Consider the following 22,142-nt stretch of genomic DNA (forward strand, 5'->3'; position numbering starts at 1 on the left):
AAACCTTGTCATCAAACACTGGCAAATACGTCGCGAGAGTGTCGTCACCAGCAGGCTCGGGTACGCTCTCAAGCGTAACGTGACGAACATGATCAGGTGACTGAAATGATGTTTGTTTGGCCTCTTCATCGACAGTAATCTTACCATCAACAGCAATACTGGAATTATCCGTCAATGGCTTTGAATTCGAAGCTTGAATTTTTTGTTGCAATATTTCGCGATACAAATCTGACTGAGCACTCTGCAACGTGTTTTCATGCTCATCTTGCTGATCTTCTCCAGTACTTTCTTGCAAACTTCCTGCTTGCGTAACCACACTGAAGTTATCTTCTTGCGTTTTTTGAGACGCGCCTGAATCGTCATTCGTTTCACTAATCGATTTCTGACGCAAAATGTGCCGATACAATTCATTCTCATCTCTCCATATTTGTGCACCCGAAACTGGAAATTCAGGAGCCTTAAACTCGTTCAACTGAGCTGGACTAGAAGCTAAAGGAATATCCTGGGAATTGACATGCTCTGGGCCGGGCACTGCGGGTGAAGGAGGTCTCGACGTGTTGATTGCAGCAGAAGAAATTGAAGAAGCAGTAAAAAGTTCCGCATTGTCGTTGTCGTTGTCGTTGTCGGTATCTTGCAATTGAGATGCAGATGCCTGTACTTCAGACAGGCCTCCATTTTGATAGACGTACTCCTGAGAACTTCTACTCAGTCTTGACCGCTTCCGCAACGGGCCGGCTAATTCAGGATCAAGATCAAAAAATGCGCCACTGCTGAAAGTATCATCGGTTGAAGGACGTGGCCTGCGTCGAAACAGTTCCGGTGGAGTGAAATATATGCTCGAGGTCCTGCCGTTCGGAGATGATATCTGAGCCTGTGTTTTAAACTCAGACTGCGACTGAGCAGGCGTGCGTGGAGAGGATAAGTTGTAAGCCCATAAATCATCGTCATCATCGTCATTATCACCATCGTGTTCTGCGATCTCAACCTTGCTGTTGATTGGCAACGCAATTGGCGAGGTTTCGTTGAGCAATTGATGAGGATCGCGCCCCGAAATCTGAAGAAAGCAGCCATTATTCCAGTGCAAAACCCAGTCCGAGTCAAACGCGGTCACGTCCTCGCTCTTTTCAAACGTTGCCTGGGCAAGCGCGATCTTAATCGTGTCCATAGAACGAATCGTGCTGTCCAAAGCTTGACCAACAAATTTGCCTTTAAATACCAGCCTTATCTTGCCCTTGTCAAACCGCTTGGACACGTCGAGGTCGTCAATCTGGACCGCATACTCATCCCGCACGGTCGAGTAGGGATAGATCGCCGACGCCAGGCCAGACAAAAAAAGATTCTCTGGCGCCGGCGTATCGGGCGAGATCTGGTTGATTGCTATAGGCTGCAAAGCCTGAAAGCTATCTGGAAGATGTGTAGACATCTGCTCTGAAAAAAACGCTTCGCCAAATTTTGTTCCTGCTAATGTCGAGATCAAAGGCAAGCAGAATGAGCTGTTATACTTTCTGTTATGTAACCCGCCGAGGTGGTTAAATACAACTTCGCCCAAAGCATCATCACGTGATAGATATGTATAGCGTAATGTCTGACTAACAGCATAACTAACAACCCCAAGCCGGAGAATTCTTTAGTAAAGTTCCGTGCACCGGCCACGTGCACGACGCTGATAACCAAGACGATCAGCCGATGAACCAGCAATTGGTGATCAACCGTGACAAAATCAATAGAAGTTGTGCAATGAAAAGTATAGAAACGTATTTGAAGTTTCGAGTCATATACAATATATGTGCTTATGCTGTTGGAATATAATGTGCTATACTAAATATATACATTTGTGATGTGACTGATGCACGCTATTCCTAAAACGGCTAACCCAAACGTTATTACCCGGCTTCTGTTAGGCTGAAAAATGCGCGACATTTCCCGGTCAGGGTTCGAACCAGTACTTTTTCCTTCGAGTTCCTGGCAGCACTTCGACTTGACAACAAAAATACAAAACAAAACCAAAACCACGTATACAAGTGAACAAAATTAATATCTAACCATAACAATTATTGGTTTTTAAATTTTGTGGTTTTTTTTTTTGAATAATATTTCTCAATTTTTGAAAAGTAATGGCACCCGCTTTTCTGCGCCGGTCATCGTCCAAGGACGAACGCAAGGCGGCGAAGAAGAATGGCGCCTCGATTGCAAACTTGAGTCAGGAGGAGGCATTTGTGGCAAAGCAACGATCGACTGACATTGGCGATCCTATCCTGACTGCCGTGCGTGAAGAACAACCGTTTGAAGTGTCGAACCATCTCGGCGGATCGACAGTTTCGCCAGACATGCAAATTAGGGATGTATTCGGCAACATGATTGAAGAGCCTGATAGGAGCAATCCAACCAGAAATCGAAACGAGCGACCTCTTGACACGATCCGATCATTTGAGTATGCGGCCACAGGTGATCAATACAGTATGTGAATGTTTAAACAAAAATATATTTTTCATTGTTACTAAGCAGGTACTATTTTTTTTTATTACATATTACAGTTAAGGAACAGGTGTTTCGTGAAAAATTGCCGTGGGAGGGCCGGAGATATCAGTCACCGATTCCACAGCAGTACGGGGACGACGGGTCTGAAATTGGCGGCGTGCAATCCAGCAGCGCATCAGCCTCGCAGCGGGTCCCGATTCAGCTGGGAAATTCAGGCAGTGAAGAATACGCATCTTACGAAGCAGTCATGCCTAACAAGAAGAAAGAAAAGAAGAAGCGTGGCCTGTTTGGACGAAAGAAAGAATAGAATGCGCGACTTGCCCCGTGACAGGATTATATAGGTTTTTGTCATCATGCCAACCATTCTTGCCTACGACCATTATGGATTACGACTCTTTGGTTTTTTTTTAATTGGTTTCACTTTACATTTTTTCTGGTATTGTTTTTTTTTTTTTCCATCACGTCAAACTACGGTTTTGTAACTTTAGATTCCCCACTTGTGTATGTGCATATTTGGTTTTCCTTTCGGATGTTTGTTTCATATTTTTTATTTTTTTTTTTTTTGGTTCACTTTTGACAATGGACCAGTTGATTGATTGTCTTTTTTTTTTCCCCAGCATTTCGGCTTGTGTTGTATAGAGAATGGGATTATGTATATACGCACTTGTGTTTTAAAAAGATCCGCTCCCGCGTAAATCACGTGAAGCGCACGGGCAACGCGTTGGGCAACGCGGGGCGCCACTTGACAGAACGCATACACAACAACGTACGTTCGCATTCAATGGGCTCATCAGGCACGAACCTTTTTGCATTCCTTGTTTGTTTTGGCTTGATTGCATTGCACTATACATATACCGGCTATACGCCCTTACATTTAATTCTTACAATTCTTGCCCATTACACGATCCTGAATGGCTCCATACTTTGGTCGCCGCCCATCCAAGAAAGAGCCTGGCGATGGCAGTGCGCCGACGGCTCGTCGCAAGTCAAGCGTTGCGGTTGAGCTCACCGCAGAGGAACGACACAGGCTCAAACAGCGAACCGGAGACGTGGCCGATCCGATTTTGACTGCCATGAGAGAAGAACAACCGTTTGAAGTCTCTGCCCATGTTGGAGACTCCACCGTGCCGCACAACATGACCGTGCGTGACATTTTTGGCAATGTCATCACCGATCCTGATAAAAGCAATCCCACTCGTCATCGAGATGAACGACCGTTAGATACTATTTTAACTTTCGAATATGCTGCCACTGGTGACAGGCAAAGTGTGTTTATTTTAATTTTATTCCCCATTTTTTTCAATATAGGCAAACAAAATTCATGACTAACGTTGGTAAACAACACAGTTCGAGAAAAGTTATTCGGAGAAAGGTTGCCGTGGGACGGGCAGCGGTTTCAACCAGGTTATCGCCATCAAGTCTCAGAGACTAACTCTTACGCGCCATCACGATATGAATCTGACATTCGGTTTAAATCAGAAAATTCTCAATCTGGTAGTGCTTTTGGATCTCAACCACGCACGCCGATAAAATTGGGCAGCCTGTCTGATCATGAATATGCAAAGTATCAGGATGAACTTCAACGAGGCGTAAATTCTAAAAAATCTAAACGCCGAGGTCTTTTCGGACGGAAAAAAAATTGATTTACAACTAAACGAAATTAAATATAAAAAAATTATTAACTTTATATTGGCTTATGAGACTGTTTTTATGTTTTGGTGTATTGGACTCTTTTTTTTTTTGTTTTTTGCGTTGGGTAGTCTCACTTTGCGGGGCAGTGAAACAATAACATTTATACTTTATGTCACACTTCAGGCTGCTTTTCTTATACGTATGTGAATTTATAAACTATTGGCCAAGTCTTTGTTTGACATGTTGTTCACTGCTGCGTGAAACGACTTGTTTAGATTCGGTATGAGTACTTTTTTATGCCTTGTTCTAATATTAGTACTATTGCGCAGCTGCCACGTCCTCCAGAAAATATCCGGTTAGGGCAACTTCTCCGCGCTTACTTGTAACACGGACGCGTGTCAAGTTATCATAACATTATTACTTGAATAGAAACAATATGTTTTTCAACAAGTGATGAAATCAAAAACATAAAAAACCAAAATTCCTTGGAAAAGCAGTCAAAGCCGACAAATATCTTTGATTAGTTAGTCGGAAAGGTTTATCTGGCTTAGCACGGATGGTGTAAAAATGTACAGATGAAAAGGAACAACGCCACATACTCGGCGATCGGCTCGATGAGTCTTACCTGCTAGGCACTCCTGCGGGCATGGAGAAGGTCCAGGCCTTTCTTTTAGCCTTGTGATCATGAGCAGCAAATAGCAGGTCATTGGACATTTCTCTAGTCAAGTCCACTTCTTCTCTTGGGGTGATGATGCCTTGCACTATGTACAGGAAATCCGGAGGATGTTCGGGATGAATTTTGTTTTAATTGCTTATTGGACTTCGTACTGAAAAGGTACCATCTGTTTGTTTGAAGAAATTTTGCATGTTGTTGTTTCTACAGTATATTGTAAAGTATATAGACCTGACGTTGGCGTATGTGTGCCTACATCGAGCCTTAGGCTCCGTCAATAAAAATTAATCAATCAATCAAGCAAGCAAAACTAAATCCACCAAGGAATTACTGCTGTTGTACATGTGCCGATCAGGCAGTATAAAACAAGCCGGAAACACTAAAAGAAGGACAAAGTAACTAACGAGAAAGACAAAGACTCGTTAACGTTTATGTAAGCACATCTTATTAACTAACGTTGTGCTAACTAACAAATAATTTAGTATAGTTACTACTACTAATAGTTTGTTTTTAAATAGATACAATGATGATTACAATTATGCATTAGAATAAAAATACAATAAGTACATTATGAACATGTAAAAGCGCCCCTCCCAAAAACTCCGGAATTAATATACAGTATATGCAGATATGATATGATACAACGACGAGCAAGAAAGCCGGTTAGAACGCAACTGCTGCTTCGGCACCGCCGACGACCGCGCACGTCGGCGTTAACGTTCGGCACCGCCGCGATAGCAGTCCCGAGCCGTTCCGGGTTAGGGCAGGTGCTGCCAGCGATGACAGCTCGGATGTGCCGCGGTCGGAAATGCCGCCACGGCGGGGCCAGCGTGACTCAGCCTCGCGCCGTGAGTCAGGGCCGGGCTCGCGTACAAGACTATTTACGCGTTTGTAATCATCGTCGTCGTCGTCGTCGTCCGATACTGACGCGCAGTCCGAGTCCGTGTCGGAGTCGGAGTCGGATGATGATGAGCATAGTAGTTCGTCGTTGTAGGTAACCGGGCCGGCCTGGGTTGCAAACATGACGTGGCCGGATGTTTCAAACACGTCGTCATGGTCATCATCGTAGTCGCGATCATCGTCGTCGTCGTCGTTATCGTCGCCCTCATCGATGCTGCTGAGTTCACGCGTGCGCACGACCACGGGCTTTTGCTGAACATGGTGAAAGGCCGGCGGTGGCGGCGGCATGGCAGGCTTGGGAGGCCGGGCCAAGTGGGCCATGACTGCGTCGAGCAGGTTTGCATGGCATACGAGTACTCTCAAGTCATGATCGGCCTTGCCGGCTGCGGATGCTAATTTTGATCGGGCAGTGGATGCCAGGCGGTAAGATTGAGCGTACGTGGCGAACATGAGGGGAAAAAACGCAAGAGAGTGAGGGAAGTGAGGCAGACAATGTATAAAACAACTAGTGAACACTTGTGGAGGAAAGGGGGGTTGGCAAGATACTTATATTCCGTTCTTGCTCGATGTACAATTCCGACACGTCCATTTACAAATGTGTATTGTCTATAGATTAAAATTAAGTTACGTACGTATCTAAACCATGCGACCGACCAGGCAAGTCCGCAACATGCGGTCATAGTTCACCCAAGCGTGCGTGGCGTCTGTGCGCAACCAAAAATGTTAGTCAGTCTGGCTTACAACGCGTAAGAAGTCAGAGTCATCCGGTCGGCCCAGCCGAGAGAACAAAGGGAAAGGCGCAAAAAAAAAAAAAAAAAACAAGGATAAGAAAACCGTGCGAATGTTTTTTTTTTATTTTTTTAAATTTTCCTTTTATCTCATGAGCTATGAGCAATATCCCAACAACCGCGAAATTGTCACTCAATCCAAAAAAAAAGAAAAAAAAAAATGAATGCAAAACTGATAAAAAAAATAGTTAACTTACTAAACAAGGCGGTTCCGTCACGACCAGCGCATCGCATTAATTCCGGCACACCGCCAGGATGGAATCTCATGTATGGTGTGATGTTGTAAACCCGCCCGCCCAGGCACGTCCACGCGTCATCTTGATTTGTGTGCTGTCGTAATTCGTCTGCCGTGACTGTTCGTGATGACTTGCTGATAATGCTGTCATGACTGTCATGATCCGCGTAATCGTGTTGGCCGGACAGGTCGCGGCCGCTGTTGGCCAGGGCCGCCCAATCGAGTTGCGAAAACCCTGGTTCGAGAATGATTTTTGCTCGTGCGCCAGCAGGCCGGTGTCGGGATGATTGTGATTGTGATGCTTGTGCCGGAGGAGCACGACCTTGCACGGACGGTCGCGGTCCTGCCGGTCCTGCTGGTCCTGCTGGCACTGCCAAATGATCAAAATTAAACTTGGGAAGCGGTCGTGCCTGATCTGGCGGTGCCATTACACTCTGTCGTGACAAGCGTGATGATAACGATGACGATGACGACGACGACGACGATGTGCCGCTGTTACTACTACTGCTACTATTACTGTTCACCCGCTGGGCTGAATCCGCAGCTGGGAACTGGCCCACATCAACAGGTTTGTCATCGCCAGTTGGCTTCCTGGCTCTCCACAGAAATGACATCTGAATGACGACAATAAAACAAAAAGAAAATTAATTAAAACAATAAAAAATTAAAACTTTACGTCAACGTCGGCGATGGAGAGTGGCGGCAAGTTGATTATTAATGAGCTTATTAACCAACTTCACAACCACCAACTAGTTATTTAAATCCCAACTTTTAAACAACCGGCATTCCACCATTACAATTGCACCGTGCAAAACATACAAATAATGGCTGCTGCTGCTGTCACCGCAACACTCAATTTTTTTCAGCCACCAGAAGACCCGGCAGAAGTGCCGTATAACATTGCCTACGACGTGCCGGCCGGTACGCCGACCCGGAACTTCTCCTCCGTACAGCACGAGGTCACGGTCACGCCAATCACGACCGCCACGGCGGACTCGTTCTCGCTCGATGCCAATGGGTTTGAATTCGATCACCGGATTCATGAATTTTCCGATTGGCACGACGACGATAAGATTGTGCAAACTTACTACCCTGCCGTGATCGCGGCCATTAAGGACCGCACCGGCGCGGCCGACGTGGTCGTGTTCGACCACACGATCCGCAACCGGCACGGCAACCGCAACCCGGTGCACATCGTGCACGTTGATCAAACTACCGAATCCGCTGCTGCTCGCGTGCGCTTGCACCGTCCCGATGACGCCGACAAGTTGTTAACTGGCCGGTTTCAGATTATCAACTACTGGAAGCCCATTACCGGCCCGGTGGAAGAATTCCCGCTCGCGTTTGGTGACGCCAGCACGACGACGGATCATGACATTGTCGCTGTCGAACATCGATACCGTGATCGCACCGGCGCGACCGGGCAGGTAAAATTTAATCAATCACAAAAATATTATTACCGGCCTGGCATGACCACCAACGATGCCGTGCTTTTGAAATGTTACGATTCCAAACCTGACGTGGCCAAGCGCACGCCGCATTCCGCGTTTGCGGACCCGTCGTCACCTGAAAATCCGCGCCCGCGTGAAAGCATTGAAGTTCGGACGTTAGTTTTTTACTAGAATATATATTATACAAATTGGTTTGCATTGTGATTTGGTGTTTTTTTTGATTTTCGGAGCGAAAGAGGTGGATAAATTCCAGGGGTTTAATTAGGTGTGTTATGTAATTATTGCGAAACCTTAATCTTGATTCATCGCGAACTTGAAATCCATAACACGTAAATTGTTATTGCCATTGCAGCCCACGATTAAGAAACCGGACCAATGTCGTCTCGCAATAGGGCTGTCAAGGAAACTGACACGGACGCATTGTTGACCAAGTACGCTGCCATTCAGGCTGGATATTTTCAAGATCCGTTTTTGCATTATTTTATTAACAACAACAATAATAATAAGCATGCACCGGCGCGTAAGACGTTGCCGCTAATCAATCGCGGCACGTTCGTGCGTGCGACCGCGATCTCCAGGCTCGTGCATGAATTCATATCAAATCAAGATCAATCATCAATTAAGCAAATTATTTCACTTGGCGCTGGCTCAGATGCCAGGCCGTTCACGTTATTTCATGCCCGCACAACAAACGAAGACAAAAAGAACTTGATTTATCATGAAATTGATTTCCCTGATTCGGTCATGCGCAAGGCAATAATTATTCAAAACGTGCCTGAAATTGATAATGTTATTCCGGGACCGGTTGAATATAATATTGATGATTCCCTTGTTTCGTCCTTGTCGTCCTCACGGCGCGGCGTGCGATTGAGACCAGACTTGGTCGTCACGCCGGTAAAATCGCCATCATACACGTTACACGGACTCGATCTAAACCGGCTCGTGACTTCCACCGCGGTAACGTCACTATTAGTTAACCTGCGATTAGACGTGCCCACGTTATTACTTTCTGAATGCTGTTTATGTTACCTTGAACCGGACGTGTCCAACACGGTCATTAACTCGTTCGTGACGGCATTCTCATCTTCGTCATTATCAATCGTGTCATACGAACCGTTTACTGCCAATGATCAATTCGGTACCGTAATGTTACAAAACTTGTCCCTCAGAGGAATCACGATGCCGTCCGTGAACGCATACCCGTCATTACTGGCAAACGCAACCCGGTATCGGGACCTCGGCTTCTCCAAGTTCATGCGCGCGGCTTCAATCAAGTTCGTGATTGATCATTGGTATGACCAGGACGAGATTGCTCGCATCGATAAGCTTGAAATTTTAGACGAACGTGAAGAGTTTGACCTGCTGGCGGCTCATTATGGCTTGTTTTGGGGGTCCACTTCATCATCATCATCATCTTCTTCTTCTTCTTCTTCTTCTTCAGCCTGGTGGTGGCAAGACCTTCCGAAATCACTTGAATTGTAAAAACAAAAAAAAAAATTTTTTAATAATGTACATTATTCATCTATGCATTTGCAACCAGCTGCCTGACCTGCTCCTCACTAAACACAGCGTCTTCAACCGCTTCAGCCACCACGTCCTGCCATTGCGGCTCAGTCACGACACCGTCACGGTCGCCAACCACGACGGCAGATTTAATCCTGGCCTCGCGACCGGCGTCTGCCACTTCGGGATCGACCTGTGCAGTGGATGATGCCACTTTTGCCGCATTTCGGTAATACACTTCAGCACTTTTGATCAACACGGCATGATTTCTTGATGCCACGTCACTAATTGGTGACAACGATGCTCGCAGCAGGTCCAAATCACCACGCGTGATCCAGATCCTGACTTGAGCTAACTTGTTTGCCCAAGTGTCGCCAGCGCCAATAACCATCGTGGTGGCACTTGTTGATGCTTTTTTTGGATTGGCCGCCAAGGCAGTTGCCGAAGTCAGGCATTTGGCTGCTACCGAAAATGCTTTCCAAGCCGTGTCAGCATTCTGATCAGACCCGGCCAACAGGCCGAACTGCGTAAACATGTCAGCTTGGGCCAAAAATCTAGCCGGGGATTCGGTTGGTGCAAAATCGAGCAGGTCGCGCAGTCGCACGTTCTGGTCATGATCGGCCAGTAATTGGGTGTCTAAAAATGATGCCGCGGATGATGATGGCGCCCAGATGGCAATCAATCTGTCCAGGTTGCCACCGATCGGATGGTCGAACGGGAAACCGGACACAGCAACGTACCTGGTTACAATCAACCCCGCGTCCGCAATCACGTCGTCGCCATCTTCGCCGTGATTTGTTGCTAAAGTCAATCCCAACTCATGCCTGGCACTGAGTAATCGGCTGATGCGATGCATGACCAAGTTCCCGGCTGATTGCAAATCTGATGCCAACTCGGTCACCGGTCCGGCCGATCGAGTCGAGAACGTGAGCGCGATCGTGTAGATTGGAATCAGGCATGACAGTTGCGCGCATGCGGTTTCCAGCAGCGACGCTGGCGTGGTGGGTTCAATCACGGTTGCGTATTCCTCTGCTTGCGGGTGCTGTTGCTCGTCCTCGCCGCCATCTGCCGCGGTCGCGTCATGGTGGTCCAGCATGCTGCTGATTTCAGAATTCATGCTTGCCAATTCGGCTTCTTGCACTGCATACGTGCGTTCGAACGTGTCGAACGCGGCACGGAACGGGTCCGGCGCGTATTGCTCTTCGGCAAGGCTTACCTGAACTTGCGCCATGTTAAACAACAGATCTGATGGCAACTGATGCGCTATGGCATTATTATTATTATTATTATTATTATTATTTGTTTTGTTGGTTGACGCGGTGGCTAATGACAATGCCTGTTCATGGTCGGCCAGGATCTTGGCCAAAATGTCGACCCGGTCCTGCCGGCGTCGCGACGAAGCTGTATCACCAGCACCATCATTACTGGAGGCGGTCGTGGGAGAGAGCAAAACAGTACGGGCATAAAAATTTTGAAAAACATGGAACTCAAGTCTGCATTTGTTGTAAGCCGCGTCGAACGATGATGGGAACCGTGTCAGGCATTGATCATACCAATCTAATGCTCGCACGTAAAATCGATGTGCCTTTTATAAATAAATTAATGTTAATATTTATATATATATAGATTTAAGCAAGCAACTTAAAGAGAAATTATTTCTTACCTTATCAGGGTCGCCTACCGACCATCGGTCCCCATGTTCTTCCTCGATCGATCCCACGTATAAGAATTCATCTTCAGTTTGAGGTTCGAATTTTTTCTTTCCTGATGACCGATTATTTTGCCTTCCTGATGATGATGACGATGATGATTGTTTTTTAGATGACGATGATGATGATAAATGTTTAGGTTTTCTAGGTGGTGGCATCTTTCAACCAAATTATCGATATTTTTCTAGATTGCGAGGAAAGCCCAAATCAAAAATTCAATTAGAGTTAAAACCTGTTACCAAATTCAAGAATATACCAAAAAAAAAATCATATTGAAATTATATATATTTAAAAGCATAATACAAATTATAACAATAAGAGTCAAGAACAATAATATTAAAAAGGAAATCACCACTAACTTCATAGTTTTTTTTTTTCATTTTAAAAAAAAAACCTACCATATCTTATTTCTCCGTTCTTATACGTATTTTCATTTTTTTTGTCTTACCCACGTAGATTGATCTCATTTTTGATAAGGAATCATATTTAACACCAAAAAAAAAATTAAAACATAACTATGCAGTAGTTTTAAAAAAAAAAAGTTCTCTTGTATTGTTGTGAAGCCGGCGGAGGAAAAATCGGTCATTATTTTTTTTTTACAAACAAAATATAAAAAAAATTTTCTTTTATTAATAGTTTGAGCGACGGTTATATTTGACCTTGCCAAGATCAAATGGCAAGTACCTGTACTTGATCATGTGTTGAATTTGTCGGCGCATGGTGATGGCAAACAAAATGAAGAAGTAAATCAACAAGATTGGCCAAAACACTACAAAAAGTTAGTAACCGTGATTGGTTCCAAATCCCCAATTCAAAACTCACCTGGCACGTCAAAGATGGCAAACCAAGAACACACGAACGCAATGGCAGTGGCCTTGGTGGCCGAGTACCAAAATTTAAATTCTGGCAATCGACGAATAAACGGTTTAAATTCATCATCTTTACTTATCGGTAATTCAGATCGGTTTTGACTACTCGCACTGCCTTCCTCGGTATCCCGTTCTTGCAGGTCCTGTTCTAACGATGGGTCGAATTTTGGCTGCAAAAATGCCAAAAAAAGGTTCAACAAGTAAATCGCTAACGAATAGCAAACGATATACCAACCTTGAGACAAAATTACTCTTAGAAAAAAAATTATTAATAACACGACTGATCCGGTCCATCGATAAAAGACGAACGGCGTTGATTGATCGAGATAAAGTTGAAATTGTTGTGCCAGTTTTGTCGTATGCGCAGCCACGGCTTGAAACGGTGTGCTATTGTTTTCTTCTAGTGAATCCATTTTATCCCGTAATTCTTTTTTTTTTTTATTTGTTGAGGTTTGAAATTGTTATTTTGATTGCTCAGCGTCTTTGGCCGTGCTCTTTTCCAACTTGCAACACCTTGTTCTTTAGAATCCTTGTTTACACACTATATCGTATTACTATCTTATCACTCTTCTTGCGCTCCGCTTTTTTTTTTTATTTTGTTTTTTAATGCTCAATTGCAATGTTCAAATTGCTGAATTGCAGTAAAATTGACCGCAACACAAATTAAAAAATTAAAAAAAAAAAAAAAAAAAAAACTGTGTTGGTAGTACAGTTGTTCGTTGACAGTTCCGAGGATTGCAATAAATAAATAAAAAAGGGCGAAGGAAGATTGTGAGCGGCGCTGCTGCCCCGTTTTATGCTATGCTTTTTCGGCCGTTACGTTTGTATTTATTCAAAATGAAAATATCGTAAAAAATTATTTACTATAAACATAACATTACAAGTCTTTTCACTTCTTTAATCGATACATGCCTGTCGAAAATTCTAATTTCTCTTCGGCAACCATTAAATTTAAAAATTCGCAAAGTTCATCAATGCTTCGATAATAACCCATGTCCTTGGGTATCAACATTTTCAAAAATGATTGGATCCGATCTAATGGTAATTGTTGCAAGTTTGTTAACATGCCGACAATATATGACCTTTTTTTTTTGGTTTCCATGTTAGCTTCAATAAAAAAAAAACCAAAAAAAAACATACCAATAAATGCGCATTTCTTCTGCCGCTTTTTCATCTGACGTTTGAACTGATGACCCGGCAGCATCATCCAAAATCATTTTCTTGACCGGTGCTTCTTCTGCAGTCTCTAATAATACGTACGTGTTCGTTTGGTCACTATCTTCCTTAATAACACCATTCTTTATCCAAAAACTAATTGCTCTGTGGATCACGGCTTCGTCAAGATTTAACGATTTGCAAAGCTCATTGAGTGAATACATTGCTAAATCCATGCACCTCTGTTAGTAATTCAAAATCTTAAAAAAAATCCTTTGATTTACATACGTTTATCCTGGAAAAGATAAATTAAGGAAGCACGATCCGGTGATACCGTAAATTCAAGTGTGCGATCTTGCAATTCAAGCTTGATATCAACCGTGCCCAAATGCTTCATCCATGTGAGTTTTCTTGCCAGTTTCAACGCCGAAAATCGGGTTGAATAATGTTTCAGTTGCCTAAAAAAAAAAAAAAATAAAAATTTTAAGAAAAAATATTTTGGTGTTGAAATGTAAAACGCACTTTTCAATAATATCTGGTAATTTCAAATCTTCATTCTTAAGTGCCGGCCAGTACAGTCTCGATAACATGCTGGCGTGCACAACTTGATCACCATCACCATTACTAGCACTCCGATCTGACCTTAACGAATTAAAAATGTTTGAATCCACTCGCTTGCTTTCAGAGATATCCTTCACCATGATGTCACAGTTCTGCAATTCGGACTCGCCAAACCGGAGCTTGAGCAATTCCAGTTGCACCAGTTCACGATCAATACCGTAATCTGGTGCGTGCAATAACCGGTTGGCCAACACGACCACGATCTCCTTGACAAAGACTTCCTTGTTATCATGCAACGATAGTAATGAAGAAATCAAGTCCAAGTTGCGCCTGTTTGTTCGGAAATCAGGCGCTGCGTCGATTGGGTCCGGCGTCCAGTTCATGTCCAAGTAATCGTTATCATCACCGGAATTACCCTCACCATTAATGTTGGCAACACCACCTGAAGTGTCTGCAAGTTCTTTACCAAGTTCGGATAGATCCCCGGTATCGGCATCTTCGACTGCCAACATGCCATGAACAATGCACTTGACGGTGTCGTCTCGATCTCGAAGGTACCGCCGAATCGGCCGGGACACTTTGTCGAGCAAAACTCCTCTGGGTTCCAAAACCTTAAACACTTGGATCGTGGACATGTAAAAAGAGATAATGTCGTACGTGTTTGCGCCGCAATGCAGTAGCCGGTTCCGACACGAGTTCTGAAATGAGGATACCAACAATGTTCTATGTTCCTGAGTTTTCATGCATGCCTAAATCACATGTTAAAAACACAAGTCAATTAACATATACTCCTTGCAAATTTGCATACCTTTAAATCTTCTAATGACGGCATTGAGTCTGGGAAATAAATAACAATATCAAACATTTCTTCAATCCGAAGCCTTACCAGGCATTCTGTCGCCAGGTCCAACAATCTAACTCGCAAGTCTTGTTCCGGACGAACAAGCATGCTTAGGTATTCGGTTATCGGACCCTGGACCAAGTCGGTCAATTTGCGCACGACCGATTCCGGTTCATCTTCTGCCCATTGCTTGGCATAGTTTGTCAGCACGTAAAGTTGAATAAAAGAATAATAAACTTCGGCGACTATTTTTTCCATAAAGCCTTGGATTTCCAGCAAGTTTATCATTTGCCTGATGACTCGAACCTGTTCAATGAACCGTCGCCGGCGCAGATCGTCATGATTGAAGTTGGCAATCGTGCCTTGCAATTGGTGCTCGATAAACATGCGCGCACACAACTGAAATTTGGAATCCGACAATGCAATGTCGCACATTGCATGTAACGAAAGCCTGAACCGAACCCTGGCGCGCTCGTCTTGCGCATCAGCACTGGGCAGCACGAACGCCAACGGGTACGTGTAATGACGTAGGGCGTCGCACAACGTGGACAAGGTCCGTTGCAGCTCGATGACCACAGATTCTTCATTTGAAAGTGAGCCGTCGTGAGGCTTGCGGTTCACGACCGGCAACGCGTTCACGGCGAAATGCGTGCGAACGACATCTAAACCCCGAGCCTGTTGTTAGCACCAGCCAGCTGCATTAGAACACCACACCCGTTAAGAACTAACCAATGTACCAATCCAATACTCTGTCAAGTAACCTGCTTGACCGTAATCTATCAATCGCAGATAAAACAGTGCCATCCGGAGCATGCAAAAACTGCTTCGGCACCATCCACGACGTGATCGTGCTCCAGTCCGCAGACGCGATCCGCGCGGCATGTGCATCGTCTCGCAGGAGCTCCAAGTCGGACGCCCGATCAGCAGCGTCAAACACGGAGTCATACAACGATTTTTTAGCTGCTATCCATGCACTATTTGGTGACGCGCTCATGCTGCATTTACTAAAGGTTTGTTTGTTTGTTTTGCTATAATGCTTTCCTTTTTTTTCAAGCCAGTTTATAAGCAAAGCCGCCCCAGACGCAAGAATTGCAGGATCAGACCAGTTTAAACCTAACAAAATATGTCTTAATAACTTGATGACTATTAACTCTCTCCGTGTAACATTGTCATTAGTATTTTCAACTTTGTTCAGGTATAATGCAATGATGAATGGTTCACAACCCAATTCAGGGGCCGCCCGCCTCGATTTTACAATCGGTTTGCCCGTGACATGGGCACCATGTTTATGAACACCCCCTTTTACTTTTAGCAAGTTGGATGGAAAGTGACCACTCGAGCAGTATCTTGTTGGTTTTTCTTTCCTTCTTTCTTTGTTGGCTCGACAGAATACCCATTTGCGTTATCTTACACACAAGGTTCCGTGCAAGGGAAAGATCCGTGTGCAATTCGGTGTACACAAGTCATATCCAAATTTTGATCTTCACCGCAGCCGGATTGGCAACAGGTTCCGTTTTGATCTGTGGGCAAAGACAAACGGGCCGATGCAGCATCAACCGCCTGCGCCAACGCGCCAGAGCTCAGGCGCAGGCTCGATTTTTCTCACTCGGCGGAAGCATACAAAGTCCACCAACAAGCGGCCATCCATAAGTCCGCCTGTTCCGGATACTTCTACCGAACCGTCAATTCAACGACGGCAGAGTTCGTCGTCAACTTCATCAGTGTCGGGCACGGCCAAGATATTAATGCCAAGTGTTAGTTCTGGCTCATCAGTACCAGCAAGCAATGTCAAAAATACTACGACTACCGGGCTATCGTATGATACGGTTCAGGAAAGTGCTCGGTCACCCATCTTGGGCAAGGCCAAATTAGTGCATACGTCAAGCGTGTCATCACAGAAATCCAGCACCAGTTTGGCCGCCCAGGCAAGATCAAACAGCATTGATAACGCCGGTTCGAGTCGCAGCAGTATTTATTCAATTGACTCTTACGATGATCAGTCGAGCATTTATCAGCGTACCCCAAAGGTTATTCAAAGTTCCCGGTTTTCGACCGCGTCATCTGCATCTGTCATGTCTGCTACTACTGCCGCAGCAGCAGCAGCAGCTGCTGATTTTAAATTGGACAAACCTAAAAATGATACTCAGATTGAACGCATGTTTCAGGATTTGATGGTAAGTAAAGAGACTCGGTTATATTTGGTCCATTCTGAAAATTTTGAATTTTGGTGACTAACTACTACTGATTTAGAACAAGCGCGATTTTAAATCATTACCACAACAAGCCAGGCAGCAAATGCTTAATTATCCAACGTCAAAGAAATGGATGCTGATTTATCAAGACGCGTTAACAGAGCACCAGAATGAGCGTAAACGAGTAAACATGCGGGAGAATGAAAACACTCCGGAATGGTACGTGCGAAAGATCATGGATCGGTCAATCTCATCTAAGCAACTGGGGAACCTCTGGGTATGCCTGAGAACGGAGCCGATAGTTTGGGTAAGGCAATTTTGCGACGCTCAGGGCCAGTTGGCGCTATGCACGGTCATTTCGCACATCAATAATCGATATACACAATATACGGATGCGACCAACCTTGATAAGGAATATGATTTGATAAAATGTCTTAAAGCGTTACTTAATTTCGAAGATGCCGCAGATGAAGCTTTAAGGTCGACGAAATGCATTCAAGCCGTGATTGGATCAATCGTGTCACCTCGCCTGGCAAGTAGAAAAATTATCACGGATATTTTGACGTTTCTTGCTCATTGGGCTCGTCCTCATGGACATGCCCAAGTTATCAATGCATTTGATCAACTTAAATCAAATTTAAGCGATCAAGGTCGGTTTGATGCCTGGATTAGAACTGTGGAATCTACGTTAAATGGTCGAGGCAGGATGGGTTCTCTTGTTGGCGCTTCGGAAGAAGTTAGAGCAGGAGGTGTTGGATCAGAGAGTTTGTTGATGGAATACAGCGTGGCGACGCTATTGTTGATAAATATTCTTGCCCAAGGTTCTGAGGATATCAAGGTCCGAGTTCATATTAGAGCTCAATTGAAAGCAGCCGGCCTGTCAAGCATAATGAAGCTCATGCAAGAATTTAATTATGATTTAATAAACGAGCAAATTCAACAGTATGAGGATGTGGCCGCGCTGGATTATGAAGATCTTATGGACCAAAGGCAGGAAGACGAGATTCGAGACCTTGACGATCCGGTTGAGATTGCGGAAGACATTTGGCAGCGAGTGAAAGGTACTCCATCTGAGGACTTCTTTGTCTCATCTATGCAACACTTGTTACTGGTTCGCGATAACCCCAACGATGATCGGTCGCATGCGTTTAAATTGATTGATGGCATTTTATCGTACATCGTGATGGACCGCATAATGCCGGACCGCGATCTGCGGACCACGTTGCAGTTTTCGGTTCAAGAAATATTAAATAAGATGTATTCTGATGATCAAGCTCGTCGGGCCATTATAGAATCCATCGAGGCTAACAAGCGTACCGAGCAGGCGCTTATGGAACGCGATGCCATGGAACGACAAGTCGCGCTAGGGGCCGATGGTTTGGTTGCCAAGCTGAAAAAGGATATGGAAGAGCAGTCAGAAATAATATCGCTACAAAGACGGGCGAATAACGCACTTCGAAGTGAGCTAGACGAAATCAGGCGATCTCACATGTTGCAGATTCAAAATTCTGAAGCAGAAATCAGAGAGCTTTACTTGTTACTGCTTGGTGAAGAGATTGTGGATGAGTCAAGCGGCGTGGCCGTTAAGACCGGCGTTTTAGATAAGCAAGATATTATCGACCGATTGGACGATCAACTGACTCGCAAGCAAAATTATTACAGGCAAGAAGGCCGGGCATGGGATTCGCGCGTTGAACCGACAGCCAGATTGATTCAACTACGTGACAAGATGGAAGTCGTCAAACGTGAGGCCAAAGAAAAAGCATATTTTGAATCAATCTCGGAGAGTGCTTTGCTTGGAAGTTCAAGGTCGAGTGAGAGTTACTTGGTAGCTCGCAAGACAACCAGTCCAATGGGTCTAAGACAACCATCACAGCATTACAAGTCAAGTTCAATTTCATCAACCACAGATAATTTTCATTCGTCAATTTCGTCATCATGGTCGCCTCTTACGAAGGAAGACGAGGATTTTGACGACACTTCGTTTGTGGAGCAAAAGGCAAGGATGGTCACCATTTCTAAGCCTCGTGGCCCGCGTAAGCCGTTGCCCAGAGATTCGACGTTTATTAGATCACAATCAACTGCTTATTTATCAGAATTGAAGCAAGTAATACCAAAAATTGATGCCAGTGATGACGAAGACGAGGACCAAACTGAAGCTACTTTATCAATGATTTTGCCCGAAGGATCAATAATAGTTCCGGACGATTCGATAATTCTTTCTGACGGTCATATGGTTATATCTGAGGGATCAGTGATTGTTCCTGAAGGCTCAGTAGCAATTCCAAGTACCGATGAGTTGACTGAACAATTAAATCGTCCTAAAATAATTAGTTCAAACTCTGAACCTGCAATCATGGTGACACAATCAAGTGATTCGGATGCCAGTCAGTCGAAGTTTCAGTACATCAAATCATCACTGCTAGATGGCGTTCCTCACCATGTTATGGCTTCTGCTCTTGCAGCCATCGATCGTGAGGGCACGGCTATGGGTCGTTCTGCTTCTTTACCTGCATTATCAAAAATTTTAGATGAAAAAGAAGAGGAAGATCATGTTCAAACAAAAATTAACACGACAGAAGTCAATTCACAAGATATACCTCAAGCGCAAGCTCTACCTTTGCCTCCACCACCTCCACCACTAGCAGTTTTCGGGATCAAAGAAACGACTGAACCTGTTTCGTCTGTTCCACCTCCACCTCCACCACCTCCGCCACCATTATCCATCTTTGGAATTAAAGAAGCTAAAAATTCTCTTTCTTCTTCACAACCATTACCACCACCTCCGCCACCGCCACCTCCTCCTGCAATTTTTGGTATTAAAGAAAATGCAAACAGTGCACCACCACTACCACCACCACCACCACCTCCTCCTCCTCCTGGTGTTTTTGGTGCACCGCCGCCTCCTCCACCGCCGCCGCCACCGCTTCCTAATGGATCTGCTCCAGCTGCTCCACCATTACCTCCTCCTGGATTTGGATTACGATCACCGAGTAGCCGTACGGTTACCGCAGCAAAGAATGAAACCCAAATTTCAGGCATTCGCCCGCGACGGAAGTTAAAGCCTATGCATTGGGAAAAACTTGAAGCTGTTGAATACACGTTTTGGGCTGCAAATGACAATGATGTTGCTGATGACGAGGACGACGAGGACGACGATGATGATGATGGTGATGATGATGATGATGATGAAGACGAAGAAGAAGGAGATAACCGCGTTAATGAAGATAATGAAGCTGGTGATGTACCGAACTTGAGGTTGAAACCCTTGGATGACTCTGCTAAAAATAATTCTGATTCATTCAAGTCGAAAAAGAAGAAACAAAAGATTACTCGTGCTGGAATTTATAGCAAACTTTATCAGATGGGTGTTTTTGACGAAGTTGAACGGATTTTTGCAGCCAAGGAGGCAAAGAAACTTACTGGCGGGTCAAAAAGAGTTGCGGAAGAGAAAAAGACTTTTATTTCACGAGACTTGGCCCAACAGTTTGAGATAAATCTTCATGCATTTACTGCTATTGCAGTCGAAGATTTAATTTTAAAAATTTTGCGATGTGATCGGGACGTGATGAATAATTCAAACGTTTTGGAATTTCTTTCCAAAGAAGATTTGGTTAGGGTTCCTGATTCTGTGGTAAGTTCATCTTTTTTAGTTCTTTCTGGACTGATTCATTTTGATGGAAATCTAATTTTCATTTTATTAGTCAAGGAATCTTTTTCCATATAGCATAAGCTGGGCTGATCCCAATGGAAAACGCAGTCCTGAAAAAGATCCGTCGGAGCTGACTCGTGCTGACCAAATATATTTGGCGTTGTGTTTTAATCTGCAAGGATATTGGCGAGCAAGAATGCGTGCGCTGTTATTGACCCGCAACATCGAACGAGACTACGAAGAACTTGTAGGCAAGTTGAAGATGCTGGATAAAGCTAGCGAATCTGTTAGGCGTTCCAAGAATCTCCGATCTCTTTTTGACATCATTCTTGCCGTGGGTAATTACATGAATGATTCCAGCAAACAGGCGACCGGATTTAAAATTGGAACATTACAAAGGTTGGCATTTACAAAGGATGAGCAGAACGTAATGACATTTCTTAATTACGTGGAAAAAATTGTGCGGAACTCTTTTGATGGTATTCAAGGTTTTATCGAAGATTTGCAGCCTGTTGTTTTGGCAGCCAAGAGTAAGTTTAAGCGCCTTTTTAAAAATGATATTCTTAAACCTAATTTTTTTTTAGTATCTATTGAGCAGGTTCAGTCCGATTGTCGTCAATTCAGTCAAACTATCAAGAACGTGCAGGATTCTTTAGACTTTGGAAGCCTGTCGGATAAAAGCATATTTCATCCCGAAGATAGGGTTCTTAAAGTCGTCGTGCCGTTTATGCCTGACGCGTTAAAGAGAAAAGAGTATTTGCAAGAACATCTTCGAAATACGCAAACCACATTTGACAGTGTTTTGAAATTTTTTGGTGAAGACGCTGGTGACCAGCCATCGCGTCAAACTTTTTTTCTCAAGTTTGCCAACTTCGTGGCTGATTTCCAAAAGGCTAGAAAGGACAATCTGGCACGAGAAGAAGAACAGAGGTTATATGAAACTCGGCGAAAGAATCTTGTGGATTCGCAAAAGAACACTGTTTCGATTGAAAACGGTGCATTGACACCAAAGAAGACGTCAGAAAATACAGCGGTAATGGACAATCTGCTAGCCAAACTGCGCGCTGCTGGTCCGTCTGCCGGCGATGCAAGGGCAGCCAGAAGAAGAGCCGCCAGGCGAGCGAAGGACACGAGTGCCAAACTAAGCATCGACGTTTCTTCAGAAAGCGTGGACAGCAACGGTATTTTAAACCATGCCACTAATTCAGAGAGTCCTAATATTTCAGAGGCATCATATGGGAAGCCCGAGGTGTCAGTCGACGTGGCTGAAGCCTCGGTGGATGAGATTATCGCGGACATAAATAGCTGAGGTCACGAAGGATATCGATGACAAATTATCAGGAACACATAATATTAATGTATAGTTGGCTGACATTATTCAATTATTTGTCAAGATTCTTAATGAAATTGCATTTTTTATTTCTTTTGTTTGTATATACAAATCGTTTTTTTAATGAACATTATGACAGGAGGCGGTATTCTATTATTTTACATATGCTGGGG

General features: G+C 44.3%; 10 protein-coding genes across 10 annotated transcripts; 5 read left to right on the forward strand and 5 right to left on the reverse strand.

Moving 5' to 3' along the window:
- Positions 1 to 25: 25 nt before the first annotated feature.
- On the reverse strand, positions 26 to 1,423 carry V1514DRAFT_274197 (uncharacterized protein; the record flags this gene model as incomplete). The annotated part of the gene is made up of 2 exons (XM_066924847.1): positions 26 to 548; positions 666 to 1,423. Coding segments are annotated over 2 exons (1,281 nt in total), but the record flags the coding sequence as incomplete, so codon positions are not given.
- A 691-nt stretch (positions 1,424 to 2,114) lies between these two features.
- On the forward strand, positions 2,115 to 2,785 carry V1514DRAFT_340122 (uncharacterized protein; the record flags this gene model as incomplete). Its single annotated transcript, XM_066929013.1, has 2 exons — positions 2,115 to 2,457; positions 2,535 to 2,785. 2 exons carry the CDS (start codon positions 2,115 to 2,117, stop codon positions 2,783 to 2,785), a joined length of 594 nt encoding a protein of 197 aa, XP_066786164.1.
- A 447-nt stretch (positions 2,786 to 3,232) lies between these two features.
- V1514DRAFT_5268 (uncharacterized protein) lies at positions 3,233 to 4,351 on the forward strand. The gene is made up of 2 exons (XM_066930049.1): positions 3,233 to 3,744; positions 3,826 to 4,351. Exons 1-2 carry the CDS (start codon positions 3,390 to 3,392, stop codon positions 4,119 to 4,121), a joined length of 651 nt encoding a protein of 216 aa, XP_066786165.1. The 5' UTR covers positions 3,233 to 3,389; the 3' UTR covers positions 4,122 to 4,351.
- Positions 4,352 to 6,216: 1,865 nt separating this feature from the next.
- V1514DRAFT_323443 (cytochrome b5-like heme/steroid binding domain-containing protein) lies at positions 6,217 to 7,431 on the reverse strand. The gene is made up of 2 exons (XM_066926243.1): positions 6,669 to 7,431; positions 6,217 to 6,387 (listed from the first exon to the last, which is right to left on the reverse strand). The coding sequence occupies exons 1-2, from the start codon at positions 7,318 to 7,320 to the stop codon at positions 6,320 to 6,322; spliced, it is 720 nt and encodes a 239-aa protein (XP_066786166.1). The 5' UTR covers positions 7,321 to 7,431; the 3' UTR covers positions 6,217 to 6,319.
- Positions 7,426 to 8,577, forward strand: V1514DRAFT_5720 (uncharacterized protein). The gene has a single exon (XM_066930065.1). The coding sequence runs from the start codon at positions 7,531 to 7,533 to the stop codon at positions 8,326 to 8,328; it is 798 nt and encodes a 265-aa protein (XP_066786167.1). The 5' UTR covers positions 7,426 to 7,530; the 3' UTR covers positions 8,329 to 8,577.
- V1514DRAFT_5372 (S-adenosyl-L-methionine-dependent methyltransferase) lies at positions 8,495 to 9,659 on the forward strand. Its single transcript, XM_066930053.1, has one exon. The coding sequence runs from the start codon at positions 8,533 to 8,535 to the stop codon at positions 9,637 to 9,639; it is 1,107 nt and encodes a 368-aa protein (XP_066786168.1). The 5' UTR covers positions 8,495 to 8,532; the 3' UTR covers positions 9,640 to 9,659.
- On the reverse strand, positions 9,436 to 11,626 carry V1514DRAFT_5308 (uncharacterized protein). Its single transcript, XM_066930051.1, has 2 exons — positions 11,324 to 11,626; positions 9,436 to 11,245 (listed from the first exon to the last, which is right to left on the reverse strand). Exons 1-2 carry the CDS (start codon positions 11,525 to 11,527, stop codon positions 9,680 to 9,682), a joined length of 1,770 nt encoding a protein of 589 aa, XP_066786169.1. The 5' UTR covers positions 11,528 to 11,626; the 3' UTR covers positions 9,436 to 9,679.
- An 11-nt stretch (positions 11,627 to 11,637) lies between these two features.
- V1514DRAFT_323454 (RER1 protein) lies at positions 11,638 to 12,988 on the reverse strand. Its single transcript, XM_066926244.1, has 2 exons — positions 12,192 to 12,988; positions 11,638 to 12,138 (listed from the first exon to the last, which is right to left on the reverse strand). Exons 1-2 carry the CDS (start codon positions 12,649 to 12,651, stop codon positions 11,999 to 12,001), a joined length of 600 nt encoding a protein of 199 aa, XP_066786170.1. The 5' UTR covers positions 12,652 to 12,988; the 3' UTR covers positions 11,638 to 11,998.
- Positions 12,989 to 13,036: 48 nt separating this feature from the next.
- On the reverse strand, positions 13,037 to 16,003 carry V1514DRAFT_323455 (uncharacterized protein). Its single transcript, XM_066926245.1, has 6 exons — positions 15,525 to 16,003; positions 14,763 to 15,457; positions 13,916 to 14,703; positions 13,682 to 13,851; positions 13,379 to 13,619; positions 13,037 to 13,320 (listed from the first exon to the last, which is right to left on the reverse strand). Exons 1-6 carry the CDS (start codon positions 15,787 to 15,789, stop codon positions 13,128 to 13,130), a joined length of 2,352 nt encoding a protein of 783 aa, XP_066786171.1. The 5' UTR covers positions 15,790 to 16,003; the 3' UTR covers positions 13,037 to 13,127.
- On the forward strand, positions 15,976 to 22,142 carry V1514DRAFT_365163 (uncharacterized protein). Its single transcript, XM_066929803.1, has 4 exons — positions 15,976 to 16,969; positions 17,046 to 20,621; positions 20,692 to 21,169; positions 21,224 to 22,142. Exons 1-4 carry the CDS (start codon positions 16,340 to 16,342, stop codon positions 21,946 to 21,948), a joined length of 5,409 nt encoding a protein of 1,802 aa, XP_066786172.1. The 5' UTR covers positions 15,976 to 16,339; the 3' UTR covers positions 21,949 to 22,142.

Source organism: Lipomyces japonicus (assembly GCF_038497905.1).
Source record: "Lipomyces japonicus strain CBS 7319 unplaced genomic scaffold V1514scaffold_1, whole genome shotgun sequence".
NCBI classification, from domain to species: Eukaryota; Fungi; Ascomycota; class Lipomycetes; order Lipomycetales; family Lipomycetaceae; genus Lipomyces; species Lipomyces japonicus.

Excerpts from the sequence above, each read along its gene's own strand:
- V1514DRAFT_323455 (XM_066926245.1), bottom strand. The coding sequence starts at position 15,789 with ATGAGCGCGTCACCAAATAGTGCATGGATAGCAGCTAAAAAATCGTTG. Across the intron at positions 15,458-15,524 it reads AGTATTGGATTGGTACATTG|ATGTCGTTCGCACGCATTTC; the intron begins GTTAGTTCTTAA and ends CTCGGGGTTTAG. Across the intron at positions 13,620-13,681 it reads TTATCTTTTCCAGGATAAAC|CAATGTATTCACTCAATGAG; the intron begins GTATGTAAATCA and ends GCATGGATTTAG.
- V1514DRAFT_323443 (XM_066926243.1), bottom strand. The coding sequence starts at position 7,320 with ATGTCATTTCTGTGGAGAGCCAGGAAGCCAACTGGCGATGACAAACCT. Across the intron at positions 6,388-6,668 it reads TGACGGAACCGCCTTGTTTA|ACGCCACGCACGCTTGGGTG; the intron begins GTAAGTTAACTA and ends GGTTGCGCACAG.
- V1514DRAFT_5372 (XM_066930053.1), top strand. The coding sequence starts at position 8,533 with ATGTCGTCTCGCAATAGGGCTGTCAAGGAAACTGACACGGACGCATTG.
- V1514DRAFT_5308 (XM_066930051.1), bottom strand. The coding sequence starts at position 11,527 with ATGCCACCACCTAGAAAACCTAAACATTTATCATCATCATCGTCATCT. Across the intron at positions 11,246-11,323 it reads CGGTAGGCGACCCTGATAAG|GCACATCGATTTTACGTGCG; the intron begins GTAAGAAATAAT and ends TATTTATAAAAG.
- V1514DRAFT_323454 (XM_066926244.1), bottom strand. The coding sequence starts at position 12,651 with ATGGATTCACTAGAAGAAAACAATAGCACACCGTTTCAAGCCGTGGCT. Across the intron at positions 12,139-12,191 it reads TGCCATCTTTGACGTGCCAG|TGTTTTGGCCAATCTTGTTG; the intron begins GTGAGTTTTGAA and ends AACTTTTTGTAG.
- V1514DRAFT_5720 (XM_066930065.1), top strand. The coding sequence starts at position 7,531 with ATGGCTGCTGCTGCTGTCACCGCAACACTCAATTTTTTTCAGCCACCA.
- V1514DRAFT_5268 (XM_066930049.1), top strand. The coding sequence starts at position 3,390 with ATGGCTCCATACTTTGGTCGCCGCCCATCCAAGAAAGAGCCTGGCGAT. Across the intron at positions 3,745-3,825 it reads TGCCACTGGTGACAGGCAAA|TTCGAGAAAAGTTATTCGGA; the intron begins GTGTGTTTATTT and ends TAAACAACACAG.
- V1514DRAFT_365163 (XM_066929803.1), top strand. The coding sequence starts at position 16,340 with ATGCAGCATCAACCGCCTGCGCCAACGCGCCAGAGCTCAGGCGCAGGC. Across the intron at positions 16,970-17,045 it reads GCATGTTTCAGGATTTGATG|AACAAGCGCGATTTTAAATC; the intron begins GTAAGTAAAGAG and ends CTACTGATTTAG. Across the intron at positions 21,170-21,223 it reads TGTTGTTTTGGCAGCCAAGA|TATCTATTGAGCAGGTTCAG; the intron begins GTAAGTTTAAGC and ends ATTTTTTTTTAG.